General features: G+C 32.5%; 1 protein-coding gene and 1 long non-coding RNA gene across 3 annotated transcripts in view; one reads left to right on the top strand and one right to left on the bottom strand.

Moving 5' to 3' along the window:
• LOC107018441 (kinesin-like protein KIN-7O) overlaps positions 1-2,586 on the bottom strand; it is a 34,170-nt gene extending 31,584 nt beyond the window's left edge. For both annotated transcript variants that reach the window (XM_027916649.1, XM_015218924.2), the window contains exons 1-3: positions 2,398-2,586; positions 2,225-2,314; positions 1,218-1,336 (exon numbers count right to left, since the gene is read on the bottom strand). In XM_027916649.1, the coding sequence (XP_027772450.1) occupies positions 1,218-1,336; positions 2,225-2,314; positions 2,398-2,521 (333 nt within the window). In that variant the 5' untranslated portion in view covers positions 2,522-2,586. The remainder of the gene's footprint in view (positions 1-1,217; positions 1,337-2,224; positions 2,315-2,397) is intronic.
• Positions 2,587-8,522: 5,936 nt separating this feature from the next.
• On the top strand, positions 8,523-17,074 carry LOC114076726. Its single transcript, XR_003577712.1, has 5 exons — positions 8,523-8,639; positions 15,387-15,453; positions 16,211-16,305; positions 16,769-16,921; positions 17,005-17,074. It is a non-coding gene; the product is annotated as an uncharacterized LOC114076726 (long non-coding RNA).
• Positions 17,075-17,826: the final 752 nt, after the last annotated feature.

The following is a 17,826-nucleotide window of genomic DNA, read 5'->3' as shown; positions in this document are numbered from 1 at the left end:
AAAGAATTGTTATAGTTAGAATTATCAAGTTATGAACCTGTGGGGAACACGTAAACCCTAGTTACTTTGATTAATTGATTAAAATCCAACATTCAAAGCTGTTAAGTATCTTTTTCAATTGCGTTAGTTATTTTCATTCATTTAGAAATAGAAACCCCCCTTTTATTGTTTTTACTTTCCAAGGAATTCATTGACCAAACAATAGTAATAACAGGTTGAAGTTAAGTCTAGACTATTTTCCTCGTGGTCACGATCCCAACTTCACTAGTTGGGTTATTTACTTGACACGACCGCTTTACTTCTTATTTGAGAAGTAAGTTTGAGCGTATCACTCTTTCCAACATGGAAATGAATCTGACAATCAATCTTTCCCTAAATTGAGAGGCTTCATTTCAGGTTAAGCAAGAATCATGACTCTAAGGTTTAGCTTTGTGCACGGAATTGGAGAGAATAACTTCTCCATTGTTCAATAGGTAAACGTGTATTAATACGATAACATTAGAAGCTAACTAAGGAAAGAAATAAAGAGGAAATCCTAAAGACATCTACCTATATGTTTGTACAATATGAAGAAATAGATATGTATATATTCTGTAACAAGCTTCAAATAGGTGAATGCTCATTTCGTGTCTTTCTTTCACCAGGATTTTCCTAGTTTGATTTGATAGTTGGATCTCTCTGTATAAAGGATTAGAGGTTAAACCTGTGATAAGACTAATGGAGACATAAGGAATAAAGAGATCGATACCGAGGGGTATGCAAGAATGAATCTGTTGACAATGAAGTCTTAGATAGCAAATGTATAGACTTATATTTTGAGGATTCCCTAGTGTACTAAGCTGAAGCATAAGAATCTAATGTTTTGAGGCACACGTTGATGTAGTTGGGAGAATTTCTTTCCCTTGGAGTCTATTAAAGACCAATGCACCAATTTTATACCCGTAAGTCCTAACATATAGAGGAATTTTATTGGAAAATGAAAAAAATTAGAAAATACTAAATAGTATCAGTAAGAATAGCAAAATGACCTTAAGACTTGACAAATGACTCTGAATCACTTTTATAGCGAGTTGTTTTCCAGTAAGAGAACTTATTTCTTTCAATTGATTTGAAGTTGCAGATACAGTTATCATTTGTAGAATGTCAAAAACATGAAGGTGACATAAATGCCATTAATGGTTGAAGGGGTACAAATTGATATGATGGCAATTCCAAACCTTTTCAATGAAATAAAACAGATCTTGCACGGACATAGGGATGACTCCAGGTTCAGTTATTGATCCTCTCATAGTATGTGTTTTTCCACTACTTGTCTGACCATATGCAAAAACAGTCCCTGCCAAAGAAGATAAGTAGGCCGATCAGTAGCTTAAAAGACATTTTCTTTTTATCAAGTTGGGCAATATTATTAAAGCTAGTACCACGAAGACACTGCAAGAGGTACAGAAAAAAACATTACAATGACACCATAGAGCTCAACAAAGTCAACAAAAATATGATGTGTTTCCTCTATCATGTGCTCCCTATACCAAAAGAATAGAGTATGTATGCACTTTATCAAAAAAAAAAAGAATAGAGTATGTATGCATTTATATTTTAGAAAAGATGAGTATAATTCTATGTGGGTTGCCAAAATATCATCAAGCTTGGCAAAATATTAGGAGACTTCAAATGGCATGAGGAGGAAGCTAAGAAGCTACTCTGCAAATAGATTCCTGTACACAGATAAGAAGAATGGAACTATCCACTGATATCAAAAATGCAAAGTATAAAGGTGCCAATGAACTGAAGAACCAAATTACCTGTGATATCAAATTTTAAGACAGTGCTGGGAGGAATAGGTGAAAAGGAATGCATAAGTTGAACCATGAAGCTCAAGCTAGTGTCAGGAACGTTAGGGAAAAAAAAGGATGGTGACGAACTGCATTGACAGATAGAATAAGGCTGATATCATATTTCAATTAAAGTTACAGCACCATCAAAAATGTCGACTGACCAGGTCAATGTCATTTAATATTGGTAATTAAAACTGTTCATACCAATTGAACCTCTTACTCAACCCTTATACTTGTTAATGCTTCCTAAGCTTCAATGCTATTCATATGTAACCATGTCAAAAACTGCATTTCCTACTAAGCTGTTGAGGTTTCTCAAAAACCAGAAAAAGCTAAATACTCCAATGCAAAAAAGTACCAAATGTAGTGTGAAAAGAGGCTTAACATACCATTAAATCCTTGAACTGCAGCAGAAACAATATTTTTCGTTCGAGCTTGATAGATTTCAAGTGTGTTGCATTCATTCCCAAAAATTCTATCTGCATATGAATTCAAAGACAAAAAGGTTGCGCGCGTTGAGAAAAAGAAAAAGCGGGAAACCTAGAAGAGATAGTGAGAGTACCAAATTCAAACTTGGCCGGCTGGTTGGGAATGAAGATAGAGTTGCCGGAGATTCGCCAGGGGCTGGACTTCGCATCTTCCGGCGAGAGAGGCTTCGATCTCACTGAAACGTGGATTCTCTCCATCCTGACTGCTTACTTTCCCGCCCTGAGTTCCTCCGTCAATGTTCAATTGGGGGAAATTTTAAAAAATATAAACCTTTTCAAATTATCTTGTAAAATTACTCTACGTCACACAACTATTACGGAATTTATAAAAAAAAATACTTAAAATTTATGGGTCATTTAAACTAAAATATTATAGTATGTTACATATCAGATTATATAGTAATGAAAATTAATAATGTAAAGGAAAATAATAATTAAAATATCCTATCATCTATATACTTCATTCAATCATCTTGAATTTGATTTTATAATTTGTCACGTTACTTTCAGAAAGTATTACTATTTGATAATTTGGGGAATCAAATGAACATCAACCTAAGATATTAAATTTTCTAATAAATAAATAATGTTGGTGAAGGATAAATAAATTTTAAAAGGCTGAAAAGAGTGAAAAAAATGTTCTAATTCTATCGCGCAGAAAGTTTAGTCGTACCTTTTTTTAAAATATATTTCATTTTAAAGTTTCTCATGTAATGTATCATAAGTAATTATTAAAATGAAGAATTAAAGGGAGAATGTATCATATTGAACGACAATTCAACTTATCTTATATCTTATATATATAAAACAGAAAACCCACAATCCGCTGATGTGGCGTCACCACAAGCCAGCATATTTTCATTATTTTTTCCATATATATATAAAGGAAAATCCACAACCCGGTGATGTGGCACCACCATAAGCCAGCATTTCTATATTTTTTTTTTTTTCATTTATGCCCTTGATTCATTAAAAAAAACATAAGTTGCGTTCTCTACTGCGATGTCTTGTAACCTTTTTTCGGGTTAATCTTTTCAATCCTTGGCATTATTTAGTCTCTCTATATTGTTTATTATTTCCTCGCTCTTGCTTTATACTATTCTTCTCAATCTTATTCTAGCTTGCTTTAGGTTTTTATGGTTTACTTGATTGTCTACTTTCTTTCCTCAGTGCAATCTTCATCTTCTTGGCTACACTTATTTGCATTTTGTATATTTTTTAAGACCATATTAATTCAATACATAATTGTTACCAGTTTAAGTGATTATCAAGTTCATTCTCAGCAGAAAAACTGAACGCCTATGTCATGTTTATTTGGCACCCATAAAGTGTTCGACAAAATGCCATGTAGAGGCACATTGCCAACCACTTCTGAAAATAGCTTTGAAATTCACTCAATGGGCATTATGCTTCTAAAATGTTTGAAAAATTGCCCTTAAGAGGCACATTGTCAACGGCTTGTGAAAATTGACTTATGGACTTCAAAATTCACTCAACAAGTATTATCTCAGGGCTTCTTTCTCCTGTTTTTTACTTTCAAATCTGGGCAAACCATGCTTATTTTCGTGCCCATAAGTGTTAAAAAAAATCCTCTAGCAGCACATTGACAATGGTTCTTGAAATTGCCTACGATGGACATGTCTATTTTGGCATCCATGAAGTGTTCGAAACAATGTCGTACACTGCCAACGGCTTCTTGAAATGACTTCAAAAATTAGTCACCAAATATTATCTCAATTCTGAAGGCTTCTTTTCACTGGCTTCTCTTTCAAATCTGCACCAGGTTGTGCTTATTTTGATACTAGATTCTGAGAACGTGTCTTGCATGTTTGTCCCTTATTATTATTATTATTAATTTTTTATATACTAAAAAGTTAAGCAATTAAAAATATGCTTAAATTAACAATAGTAGTTTAACCATTTATCTTTTATTCGCTAAATAATAACAAATATAATATGAAGAACATTAAATAGATGATATATCTAGTTATTTTTTTTGTTATCCTTCTCTCATTCTCTTCTCTTCTCATTTTTGAATAGTGTTATTTCCTTCCTATGATAATATCAATCTTAGTCATTGATTCTTAAAAATCATATTAAAAATTTAATTCTCAAAGTGTTTTTACATAAATAGTGGAGAATGACTCTTCACATTGAGCTTTTAATTTTAAAAAATTATGTGTATGAGAAATAATTAACATTCAATAATTAGGCAGAAGAATATCACATTATCATAAATAAAATAATATCTCTAAGTCAAAAGTAGACATTCTAGTTTGGAAAATAATTACAACTAACTATTTATGGGTCCAACTCCAATCAATAATCTATAGATGGGAGTTTGACAATTTTCCAGCTATAGTTAAAATTTTACATCAACAATAAATAGTTTATTATCACAGTAGATAGACGTTTGATGCATAAAATTTATAAATGCTAAAAGATTTCTTCAATGTAGTACATATGCAAACTTATGATAAAAACACTTGGTATATTACGAAACACATTTGAAGCCATTACCATGATTAATATGTCAATTATTTTTATCATTATATCACATATACGTCTTCTTTTTAACCTTAAAAAGTACTGTACACATGATTTATGAAGAGAAAAGAATAATACTCCTTCATAACTTCACTATTTGAATAATTAATATAAATTGAGCAATATAAACTTTTCAAAATGACTTATTCTAGATATATGATCAATTTGAGGAATGAATGTTCCAACAAACATATAATAGACTAATAAGATCAATAAATTATACATATAAACGAAAATTTTAAATAAAAATACAACCTCAAAATAACATATATACTATATAGAGTATGATCCATTCTTTATCTCCAAATTGGGTGGGCCATTTTATTTTAGTTCATATATATATATGATTTCTCATTTAGTCATTATTCTCACTACTCATGAATAATAATTTCAAAAATATATTTATATTAAAGTAGAACACTCTATCGAGAGCCAAATAAGCATGTCAAATGAACTGATTAATCTTTCATAAATATGAATTTAATCAGTAATTAAGATACATAGTAGAACATGAATTGTATATTACTATTTTCTCCATGTAGGATACAAAATATTCTAATAAAAAAAAATTAAATCATAAGAAAGTACATCAACATATATAAAAAGGTAATATATAATACTTAGGACGGACAAAAAAGGAGCGGATAACAACAAAAAATAATTACTACACATACAAAATGATTTGCAATGTTCATTTTTGCATGATAATCTCTCATCATCTTCTTGCCATTTATATGAAGATCATGCTAGGTAATTTATAGAAGTAGCTATGATGACCTTTGAGTAGATAATTAATTTGCATTAAATTAGTTCAATGGTTTTAGTCCATATCAAATTTGTTTAATGGAAAAACTTTTCAAATACTCCTGATTTTCACAATAGAGTAATTAATTATTAATGTGAATTTGACTCATGCACCAATCTAAATGAGTTATTTATTAAATTTTTAATTATAGTTTATAATATTTGTTTAATTATTTTAATATAAGGGTAAAATGGTAATTCAACTTTGAGCTTTGAATCTTCCCACTTATAATATAATATGATCCATGAAGTATTCGAAAAATTCCCTCTAGAGGCATATGATTGTCAACGACTCCTCTAGAGGCAGAACATTGCCAACGACTTCTGAAAATGGCTTCAAAATTCACCCAAAAGGTATTATCTCAATGCTTTTTTTTTTTTGGCTTTGTCTTTCAAATCAAATTTTAGCCTGCAATAATGTGATCGAGGTTTAGGTGGGCACTTATTTTAGACCCTTTAAGTTTGATTACTCAATATCTTTGCTCAATAACTACTTTCACAATAATTCGACCCCCCTAATTCAAATAAATAGCTATTGATAAAAACGCAACAAACTACCTTGAATAATTGTGTGATCATTCAAAAATAGTTTCATGCCAAAATCTAAAGGCCTTCGATCCCATGTTCTATGCACCCAAATCACAAAAGGAATTAATGGAGTAAAATAAATTCATTGTTTGTAATGTTGGTTGTGACTCCAAATTATAACAGAATGGGAGAAGATGATGAACAACTTCAACAAGTTCATGTTTATGATGATGGCTACCTCTGCCCAGCTGACCCACTAGAATGGATTACGACTATCGAGTTTACTTAAAAAAGATTGATATTTAAAGGATTCTAGATGTTGATACCTTGATTATTCCTCCTACATAGTCCATCCAACAAGAAAAATCAACAAATATGCATTAAAGATGTATAGTAGTTCTTCAATCAGTATATATATTTTAATTTGGATCTTACATCCCAAATTTGTTATTCACTCACTTTAAGTTGATGCAATTGTTGTTTTAAGCATTAGGGTATCTGGGATCGATCCTCCATTGCATTTCATTTTTAATAAAAGAAAGTTTTTATGACTGTCTATCCAAATGATGTCATGAACTCTAAGGAAGCTCTTCAAGGAGGATTCGGATGGTTTCTCAAAACTTCCACTGCTAAAGCTTTGGTTGAAGATTCATAATTCCATCCTATTTTAAACTTTATACACATGTATTATAGGTAACATTATTGTGTTGTACGTAGTTTAAATGATAATCGATTAAATTAGTTACCCCACAACATTGCATAAAGAAAAAAGGAAAATACATTTTTAAGAATAGCTGCTCTCTTAAAAAGGAAATGTTGGATACTAATTCAGGGGTGAGATGAAACTATGTCACATGACTAAATGAAGCAAATAGACTTTTATGGGAAGCAATGGTACTTCTATTATGGATGCCCAAATATCTTCAGGTACTATATAAGTTTTCTGCATGTCTAAACATACTTAAAGTGGAAAAAACATCTTTTTTATGGTTTTTATTTGTTAGTTTATTTTCACTTTATGATAATGCTTTGTATTTATTCCTTAAATCTGAAAATTGGATTTTACTTGAGAAGAACATCTATCAGAAATAACTTTTCTACCTTCACAATGTACGGGTTAGACTGCATATGCACCAATCTAACCCGACCTAACTTGTGTGGTTACAGTAGACATGTTATTGCTGTGATTGTATACACTTCACTAGGAAGTCATTCATATAAGCTTAATTTAGTTTTAATTTTCACAAGGTATAACTAAAAGATAGTTTGATCAATTTTCTTGACTTTTGTCTTTTACGTTGGTTGTCACCACAAAAATATTCCCACTTAGTGCTTTTTATTTTTTTAAATAATAATACATGACTCATTTAGTAATCTGTGAGTTCTTGTCTATAAAAGACACTCCTATTTTTTTTGGAGTTCATTATTATTACATGTTGTCTTATTATAATAAATTTCATCTTCTTAATATAATAACTAAGGTAAAAGATTTTAGTGATGTATTATCATTGAATACTTTAAAATTTGGGTTGCTAGAGAAGTATCAACCACTGTTAGTGTATCAGGTATTGATTCATTCTGAAATAGTAACCTTCGTTGCCATTCAAGTATAAGTTAAATAGTTTAATCTTTTAGTTATACATATGGTGAACCTTAAACCTCAATTACCAGATTTATATGTATGAGATCTTAATAAGTAGCATATGAAACTTAAATATTAGAACCTTTACTTGGTACAAAGGCATACAAGTTCGTTTAAGACTACTGAATAACTTGGTATAACCTTCAGATGGGAAGCATGGTAATTTTGATAGTCTACATTATAGCGGTTTTAATCTCAGAGGTACTAACTAGGGGTGTACAAAATTGAACCGGATCGCAAACTGAGTAAAACCGAAAAAAAATTCGACTAGTGATTTGATTTGACTTTGGTTTGATATTAGAAAAAAGCCAGACTATAATTGATTTGGTTTGGTTTTAACTAAAAAAAAAACAACTGAGACCAAATCAACCCGACATATATATATATATATATATTTATTTATATATATATATATATATTTATATATATATATATATATATAGTGTTTTTTTATACAAAAAATGTTTAATAATAATATATATTTTATATATTTTTCTTTATCTTTCTGATAGTTTTATGTTTAATATCAGTGGATTTTGGGTTACATAGTTGACTTTAGTCCACTTTTTATTTTAAGGAATAAATAAAAGCCCAAATACATTATATAATTCAACTAGCGTCCCTAATAATATTTATATCTTATTTAACAATAGTCATTAGGTCATCAACTCAATAGCAACTTTTCACCTTCAAGGCTTAGTCACTGTTAGGGTTTTACTCCTTAGCTATTAGGGCATACATTGAACTCCTCTTTTCAATTTTAGCTCAAATCATCATCAACTCATCTTAATCTGGGTAAGTAATTGCTTCTAACTTGTTTTTAGATATTTTTCATGTATTGTCATTGTCAACAAAATCACAATTTTGGGTAGTTGAATCATTGATATAAACCTAAAAATTATGCATCGTGGTGTCCATATCTATGGTGTGTAAAGTTTCGCAACAAGATTATGAAGATGATGATAAGTTTTACTTAGGAATCTCTTTACTTATATTGTTTTAATGCAATGAAAAAGGGGCAAACGTTTAACTCATTGCTTTTGGTTCCATTTGTTAGAGGTTTTTTTACTGTAAATATCGTGATGATCCGCAGAGATAAGAAAAGACAAGTGATAGAAATAAAAATGTAAGAGACTATTAGATTTTAAAAGTAGTAGTCAGTAATATACATCAAACTTTTCTAACCAAATATTTTTTACTACATGTGTATCTATTTTGGTTTTAAAGTGAAATATACTTCTAAAACTTGTGCACAGTACTTAATGGAAGTCTTGCTGAACCATAATCTTGTATCATAATACTAATAACTATTGTTATGTATGTGCAACAACTTTCTTTTTGGTTGAAAATTACACATTCTGTAACAGATGTAGAAGAGATTATTCATATTCCTTCAACTAAAGTAACTCCACGTCAACGCACACCTCCTAAGAAGCAAAAAAAACAGTTACTCTGATCCCTTTAAATTCTTGAATTACAAGTAGAGAAACTTCTCAAATTTGGGATCATTTCTCCAAGTTTATTGATAAAGGAGGTAAGTATAGAGCAAAATGTAATTATTGTGCTAAAACTTTTGCTGCCGAAAGTGTCAATGGGACAACTACATTATGGAATCATTTGATTGTGAAATGTATCAAGTCTCCATTTAAGTCCGACAAGAGGCAAACAACATTAAAACCTATCAAAAGAGGTTGGCTAGAAGGTGTTTCGACAGAAAAAGGGGTGTTTAATATAGATGAAATTAAAAGGCAGTTGTCGAATTTGTAATTATTGATGAACAACCGTTTAGAGCTGTTGAGGAAGAAGGATTCAAAAAATTAATGGCTAAAGCCTTTCCAAATTTTGAAGACCTTCTCGTGTAATTGTTGCTCGACATTGTCTAAGGATTTATCAAGAAGAGTAAGAAAATCTTAAGGAGCTTATAAAAAACCAACGTGGTTGTCTTACCAGTGATACATGGACGTCAATCCAAAAATTATACTTATATGATCGTCAGTGCACATTGGATTGATGATCAATGGAATCTACGAAAGAGAATTGTTAAATTATTTGAAACACCAGATCACAAAGGTGAGACCATTGCCAAGGGGATTGAGGATTGCTTATTAGGTTGGGGCATTGAGAACTTGTTTACAGTGACCTTGGATAATGCAACTAGAAATTATGCTGCCATTAAGAGTTTAAAGGAGCATATAGAAGATTGGAAAGGGGTAATGTTTGAAAATCAGTTTTTACATATTAGATGTAATGCTCATATTTTAAACTTATTATAAAAGAGGGGCTATATGAAAATATTTGTAACAGCCGTATCCACAATAGACCAAAAAATGCAGATTTTCAGAAGTTGCAGGTCCCAGCAATGGAGCCAACTACGGACCGTTAGTCAACTTACGATCCATCAGTCAGCTCCGTAGATTGACCAGCTAACTTTCAGTTCTCAGTCGCGAATGACGGTCGACTAGTACGGACCGTCAGTCAAGTTACAGTCTCTCAGTCAACTCCGTCAATTGACCATCTAACTTCCAGTTCTCAGTCGCGAACGATGGTCACCAGTATGGACCGTCAATCAACTTATGATCCACTAGTCGACTACGTCGATTGACCAGCTAACTTTCAATTCTCAGTCGCGAACGATGGTCGACCAGTACGGACCGTCAATCAACTTACAGTCCATCAATCGTCTTTGTCGATTGACCAACTTACTTTCAGTTCTCAGTCGTGAACGACGGTCGACCAGTACGGACCGTCAATCCACTTACGGTCCGTCAGTCGACTCGGTCAATTCGCCAGCTGACTTGCAACTCTCAGTCACAAACGACAGTTAACCAGTACGGATTGTTAGTGTCACGATTGGAATCTAGACCCCAGACGAGACCGGCGTCGTTGACCTCTCAGAGGTCGCAAACAAGCCTACTTACGTCATTCTTACTTTACTAGGTTAATTTTAGTGGAAAATTTGAAATTTTTTATTTCCTTAATCGTACTTGCCAAACATTCTTTATATTTCGTAATCGTGTATCATCAACCATCTAAGCATTAAGATATAAGCAACTGAAAGAAATAATTCATTAAGTATTAATTGTATATCGGTCAAAATAACCCCAATACAAAGCCTGAACCAAAACAGGAAAGAAACGCTAGTGGAACATGCTCCACTAGCTCAACTCTAAACTACGCTAGAATGTAAAACAGTAGCATCCTCGAAAGCATGAGGACCTACCAAACTCCGGATGAATGCTGACGTCCGGATAGCTGCAACAACGAACCTGTAGCTCTACCGTCCACCTGTGCCTGCACCTAAAAGTAGATGTTTGTATGGAATTAGTACACACTTGTACTAAGTATGGGTATATGCAAGCACACACCAGGGACATGCATGAGGAAGAATAGCTCTTTCCTAACAACATGATGTTTGGAAGTCAAGTCAGTGGACTTGCTAAATTGAGATTGGGAAAGTTATGCCATGAGAGTGACATGCATCATTATAATTATCGTATGGCACACAACACATAACATCTTCATATAACACATAACATATAACACATAGTTTCTTTCATATTATTCATTCATATACCATGAGACCTTATTATCATAGACTTAACCTTAAGACTTTCCAAAATGAGGGCTCAACATATGGGACCTCAACTAGGGAGCCTTCTTTAGCAAACACAGAGTCTGCTTCATTCATTCATACGTATTTCATTTCAATTCATTCATAGGCCAGTGCGAACACCAGCTATACCTAGGATGTAGTTTAAGACTTTCATCGGGTTTGCTGTGCAATGATCAGGAATAACCTAATGTCATTACCTGAATCTAGCTCACCTCTTGATTATCCTATCCTAACACCTTTGGTATCATTCATTTCTTTATGTGCATCATTTGAGGCTGGCCTCATTCATTCATTGGGAACTTTAACTTTAACCGACATAGATCATGTGAGCATCATGAAATCCAGTGTCTCCCCCACACCGAAAAGAGGTGGAATCACCGGCCAAAGTGATTCAATAACATGCTGGCGTTTATGGGAATTTAACCCCGCCAGATCCCTATAGTGGCAATATAGGTTCAAAGACTAGGAGATATATGGAGACCCATACCCGGCAAGCCGGACAGTCTCATCTCATGAGAGTTACGTGAACCTCCGCCCTTCCCGAAAGAAGGCATCACCGCTCATAGCTAGCCTATCGGTGCTCGGTATAAAGTTCCATTACATTCAACTCATACATCATGGAAGTTGGCTTCTAGTATGAGGACATCATAGCTCAATAGATGATTTCTCATCTCATCATTAGTATTAAGTTTTTTAAACTCAATATTTTCATTAGAGTGTTCATAGAGACTGGTCTCTTCATTATCTTACACTCTCATTGGTGAGTACGTATTGGTAACATTTACTTAGGCTCATTTGAGATTGCTCTCATCATATACATTAGCCTCACATCATGATTGTCACCACATTCTTCATTATTAGCACCTTTATTTTTCATAGTTACTCACCTCTTATTACGTGAATGTTCATTTCTTCATTTCATAACGTATATCTTAGGTTCACTTATTTTTAAATTTATGTTAGACTTATGGGTCTATACATACAAGCCATGAGGCTTCATTTATAGTTCGTTAAGTGATTCTTATTTTCCTAAGATTATGTATTACAAGACTTATGTATCTTGTATATATACCAAGATCTTGATTTCTGATCTAAGAAGATGACATTATTCTTGAATATTTTACTCACGTATGACTTATGTATCAATACTGAGGTTTGGGCACGGGAACCCAACTCTTGAATCATTTGGATATCATTTATATTTTTCATTGACTTTATTTTCTAATATTCATAACATTAGAACTCTAAATTAAATCTCAACATTTTCATAAAATAATTAATTTTCTATTTTAATTAGAATTGTAAAGTAAATCTCAATATTTACATAAAATAATTAATTTTCTATTTTAAGTAGAATACTAAAGTAAATCTCAATATTTACATGAAAGAATTAATTTTCTATTTTAATTAGAATTCTAAATTAAATCTCAAAGTTCACTACAATGGGGAGGTTGTGGGTTCGAACCCCCACAACCTCCCTTATTTTTTGTTTCAATTTCGCTGAAGGGGGACTGTGAGGTGGTGGGTTCGAACCCCCACAGCCCCTCTATTCTTAATTTTTTTTTCTTTTGAAAACCCTTCCTTTCGCGTACTGAGAGGTCGTGGGTTCGAATTCCACGCCTCCCCTTTAATTCTTCTTTTCTTTTCGCGAGGGAGGAGTGGTTGCGAGTTCGATCCCCTCCAGCCCCATTTTCTTTTTTTCTTTTTTTTTTCTGCGCAAGACAGGGCGAGGGTTCGATCCCCGCCAGCCCCATTTTTTTTTTTAGCGAATTTCGCTGGTCCCAGCCTCCAGTTCGAGCCCCGCCTGGCACATTCCCCCCCTTTTTTTTGCTTACTTTGGTGAGGTCTCGGGTTCGATCCCTGCAGACCTCACCTATTTTTATTTAATTTTTTTGACACCCAAAATTTCCAGAATTCACCTGTAGCGAATTTCCAGATTCTGGAACTTTGTTACACATTTTTAAGAAGCAATTTACGGGACTTTTAAGCACCTCTTTATTTGTCGTTCGTTAGGATTCTTAAGTCAAGTTAAAAGTATGATTTGGTCATTTGTTTAACTAAAATTTCTAGCATTTCAACCAAGTGAACATCAAGCTTTTAAGAGCCTCTATTTGCACATAAAACACGAGTAATCTCTAATCTATTAACATGCTAAAGAAAGACTTAAAGTCATGGTCAAAATCTTGCACAAATACATACATATATACTTTCATACTTTCCGAAAGACACAAAATTTAAACACACCATTCATGCAAGAATCTAGCAGCACAACATACCCATCCTACAAATTCGTTAGGGATCTAAGGACAAGGACATATGAAGGGGAACAACCTTAGTTTCAAGAGTTTAAGAAACGTTCGAAAGAAAGTACTCTTGGAGAAAGAATTCCATGAGAGAAACCCATACCTTTATTGATGTTCAAACGAAGAGTTCGCTACCCAAAACTCTCTCCAAAAATCAATCCAATTACCTCAACGTCCAAACCACTCAACGAACAACTTCTCTTCGCCTTAATATTTTTTTGGTTGCTTTGTTTTTCTTAAAATTTCATGTGAGTTCTTCAAGCGTGAAGAACTGTAGATATTTGGCAGAACAACGTGAGAAAGATGGAGAACGTGAGAGAGAGTTAAGAAGCGTGAGAGAGAGAGAACTATTAGGATTAGGAGACTAATTCAAGAATTAGTCAAATAGAACTTAAAATAAATAAATACAAATCTGCCTTTTTATTTATTTATTTATTTATTTTTTTAAAACGCGAAAGGACCATTATGCCCTCAAAACTTCAGATTTTTAATTAATAATTAAATCACCTTAAGTACCTATTTATTCTTATTTTTTTTTCCAACAACTTTTAAGTCAGGGGTCTTTTGATCTTTTCCTTGTTTGTTTGGCCCCTAAGATACGTGGTTTAGACGATAAATCGTGAAGTTTTAGATAGTTTAAGCCTAGAAACATAGCTAGAACTTACCTAAGTAAAAATCATTAATCAAAATTTAGAAAATTAGAAGCAAGAGAGGAGAAAAAAGTCAAGAACCCTTTTTCAAGTATACAGAAAGTTTCCATCAATTCCAGTCCTGAAATCTAAAGATTTCTCCATGGAATTCATCACCAGGTATGCGGGATTTCACTAGTGGGTTCCTTTCACCCATTGGATCCCTTATCAGTCGGATTCTAGATTCTCTTATCATGATTAGACTTAGGGTTTCTAGAACTTCAGTAGATTACCGTGAATTAGTTAGTAACGTTCCAAATCAAATCACCATTATTACTTAGTTTATTGCATGAATTTCAAAACCTAGCTATGTATTTCTTTAATTCTTGAATTACACATGCTAGGTCAGATGTTTAAGTTACTTCAGATATATATGCCTCAGTTATTAATGCATCATTATCAAATTAATTGTTGCATTCTCAATTTGCATGTTCAATTTTAAGCTATCCAGTTTTTACAAAAATTTAGTTATAATTATTAATCACTAAATTCATCGGGACTAGCATAATATCGTACCAAATAGTCCTAAAACTACTAGTCAAGTAGGTTGTAAGTCCTCTTTGTGGGCATCAATTTAGTGATCACGCCAACATGCCTCTATATCTTTGGCAGGGTATATTGGCCCTTTCGATGTGCCGTATACATCGGACTCCACATTTAGCTCATGTGGTTTTATTGTCGGTTATTAGTAGCTCCCAGAGTTTAGTCAAACTCTATTGAATTGACCATATTTACAGTTAGTTAGTATTCAGTCTCAAGATGTTATAAATTTTGTCATTACATCCAGTTAGTTCACCATTCAGTATATTATGTTCAGAATATTATACTCGCTTTTGTGCTTGTTCAGTTATGTTTAATTTCAACTTTACTCTATCCTACATGCTTAGTACCTCTCAAGTACTGACGCATACGTGTTCTACATCTTCTCGTGATGTAGGTTCAACTTCCCAACATCCAGACCACGCCTAGATCGGTTCGGGATCTCCAGTTCAACAGAATCAGTGGTGAGTCCTCATTCTCCGAGGACAATAGTTATGAGTTTTTTTTAGTATTTTTAGTCCTTTAGTTTCAATTTTCGCTAGACTTAGCTGGGGTCTATCCGAGCATTTCTAGTCAGTTAGAGGATATTTTTAGACATAGTTAGTTTCAACTTAGAATTGAGTTAATATTTTCTTTGTATTAAATTCATCAGTTTCAAATATATTAGTTATAGTATATGGGTATTCCTCATCTTTTCATTTTATTTATGATTTAGCTTCCGCATCAGTTTATTTTCTTTAGTATGCTTATGATCATGCCATCAGGGTTAGCTGACGATCACTTGTGATCATAGGTGTCGTGTCCGTGTCTCGAGGGTAGCTCAGGACATGACAAAATTGATCATATTTCTCATATCAGGAGTGTTATAAAATATGTCAGGTCTTCTTTTTCAAGATTTTTTACTTTTAAGTCCTTAGTTGAGAAAGTTGAGATTGACACTCGTGGTCTTGTAAGCTTGGATGTTGACACTAGATGGAACTCGATATACATAATGTTGGATAAAGCTTTGAAATTTGAAAAAGTTTTTACAAGAATATATGTGGATGACCAGAATTATCAAAAGCAACATCGAGAAATAAGTACAACAAAAAATCCATCAACAGATAATTGTAAGAATGCGAAAGCTTTTGTGAAGTTTCTTAATATTTTCTATCAGGCAACTTTAAAATTTTCGGGCAGCTTATATTCTTCTTCCAACTCTTTCTTTCATGTTTTTTTCAGTCTCCAAAATGACATTATCATGTATACTAAGCATGATGATCTCGTTTCGGTTGATATGACAACAAGAATGAAAAAGAAGTTGGATAAATATTGGGGTAAGTTTGAAAGTTTGAATATGTTACTAATAGTTGCTGTTATGTTGGATCCTAGATAAAAGATGCAATATGTAGAGTATATTCTTTCTATTGTATAGGGATCTTTGATTGGAAGATTAAAGTCTGAAGATGTGATAGATGTTCTGAAACTCTTACATAATCATTACAATTTTCTTGCTCCGAAGATTTTAATGAAAATATTGTAAATGATAATTGTGTGATGGGTGAATATAATTATTTGTTGCGATCTCAGTGGGAAAGCACATGAAAAAAGAGGGATTTGTTGTAAAAAACTCTGATCCTGAGATATACTTGAAAGATGATGTAGTGAAGATCAATGATTTTAATATTTTGAGTTGGTGGAAAGTTTCGTCCAATAGATACCTAATTGTTGCCAAAATTGCTAGGGATATCTTTTCTATTCCTATTTTTACTGTTGCATCTAAGTCAGCATTTAGTACAGGTGATCGAATTCTTGATAGTTATCGAAGTTCTTTATCTCCAAAGACGTTAGAAGCGCTTATTTGCACTGAACAATGGCTACGACCACCTTCAAAAGAGTGCAAGCTTGAAGATATTTTAGAGGAAGTCCAGAAAATTTAGGAAATTGAAGAAGGTAACTTTGTATATTCAAATTTTTATTAGAAATGATTTGTTTTTTAATTTTATTTAGTATTCAATTTGTTTCAATTCTTTCAGAATATCCTCACTCACCTTTGAGGATTGATTAGCCAGTTGATATACTTTGTTTTCACTATATGGAACAAAGGTACTAGTTCATTCTTTTGTGATTGTTAAAATCAAATTAATGTTTGCTCTTAATAGTAATAGAACTAAGGACTAAACATCAACTTAGTTAATTCATTGCTAATCAACTTATTGATTTGTATTGTCTACTTTGCAGATGCAGCTATGTTTTTTGGAAAATATGGTTCTTGGTTTTTGTAATCAATGATGGTTTAGAATTTAAAATTTTGAACATAAACAACTCGTATTAACTTTTTTATGACAATTTTTTGACTATGCAAATTATTTATGTCACTATGTTACTTTCGTGAATTTCTCTAATGTTCTAGTTTACTATATAGTTGTATGATGAATCACTCTTGATTATTGATCCTATTTTATGATTTGTCCAAAATAGTAATAGTAATTTTTGAGAGGTTGTGTTCGAAATATAATGGAGAATCGCCCATTAAACTCATGGGTTTGCAATGCCAAAATAAACTACTTATTGCTTTTGTAGGGTGAAAAATCATGTTAGTGTTCAACGTTTTTTTAAAATCACTGAAAGAACACAAGCTCTTTAGTCTTTATAAAAAAACCCGAGAAAACTCGAATAACCCGAAAAAATCTGAAATTGAAAAAACCCGACTATTATTGATTTGGTTTATATATTTTTTAAATCGATACAAATAATTTGATTTGATTTTTAAAAAATCCGAATCAACCTGGTGATGTACACCTTTAATACAAAAAATACATCAGTATGTTATTAATGATTTTTGTATTGATGATATG

Source organism: Solanum pennellii, chromosome 4 (assembly GCF_001406875.1).
Source record: "Solanum pennellii chromosome 4, SPENNV200".
Lineage (NCBI taxonomy): Eukaryota > Viridiplantae > Streptophyta > Magnoliopsida > Solanales > Solanaceae > Solanum > Solanum pennellii.
The sequence above is the reverse complement of the archived record's forward strand: the minus strand, read 5'-3'. Positions and strand labels throughout refer to the sequence as shown.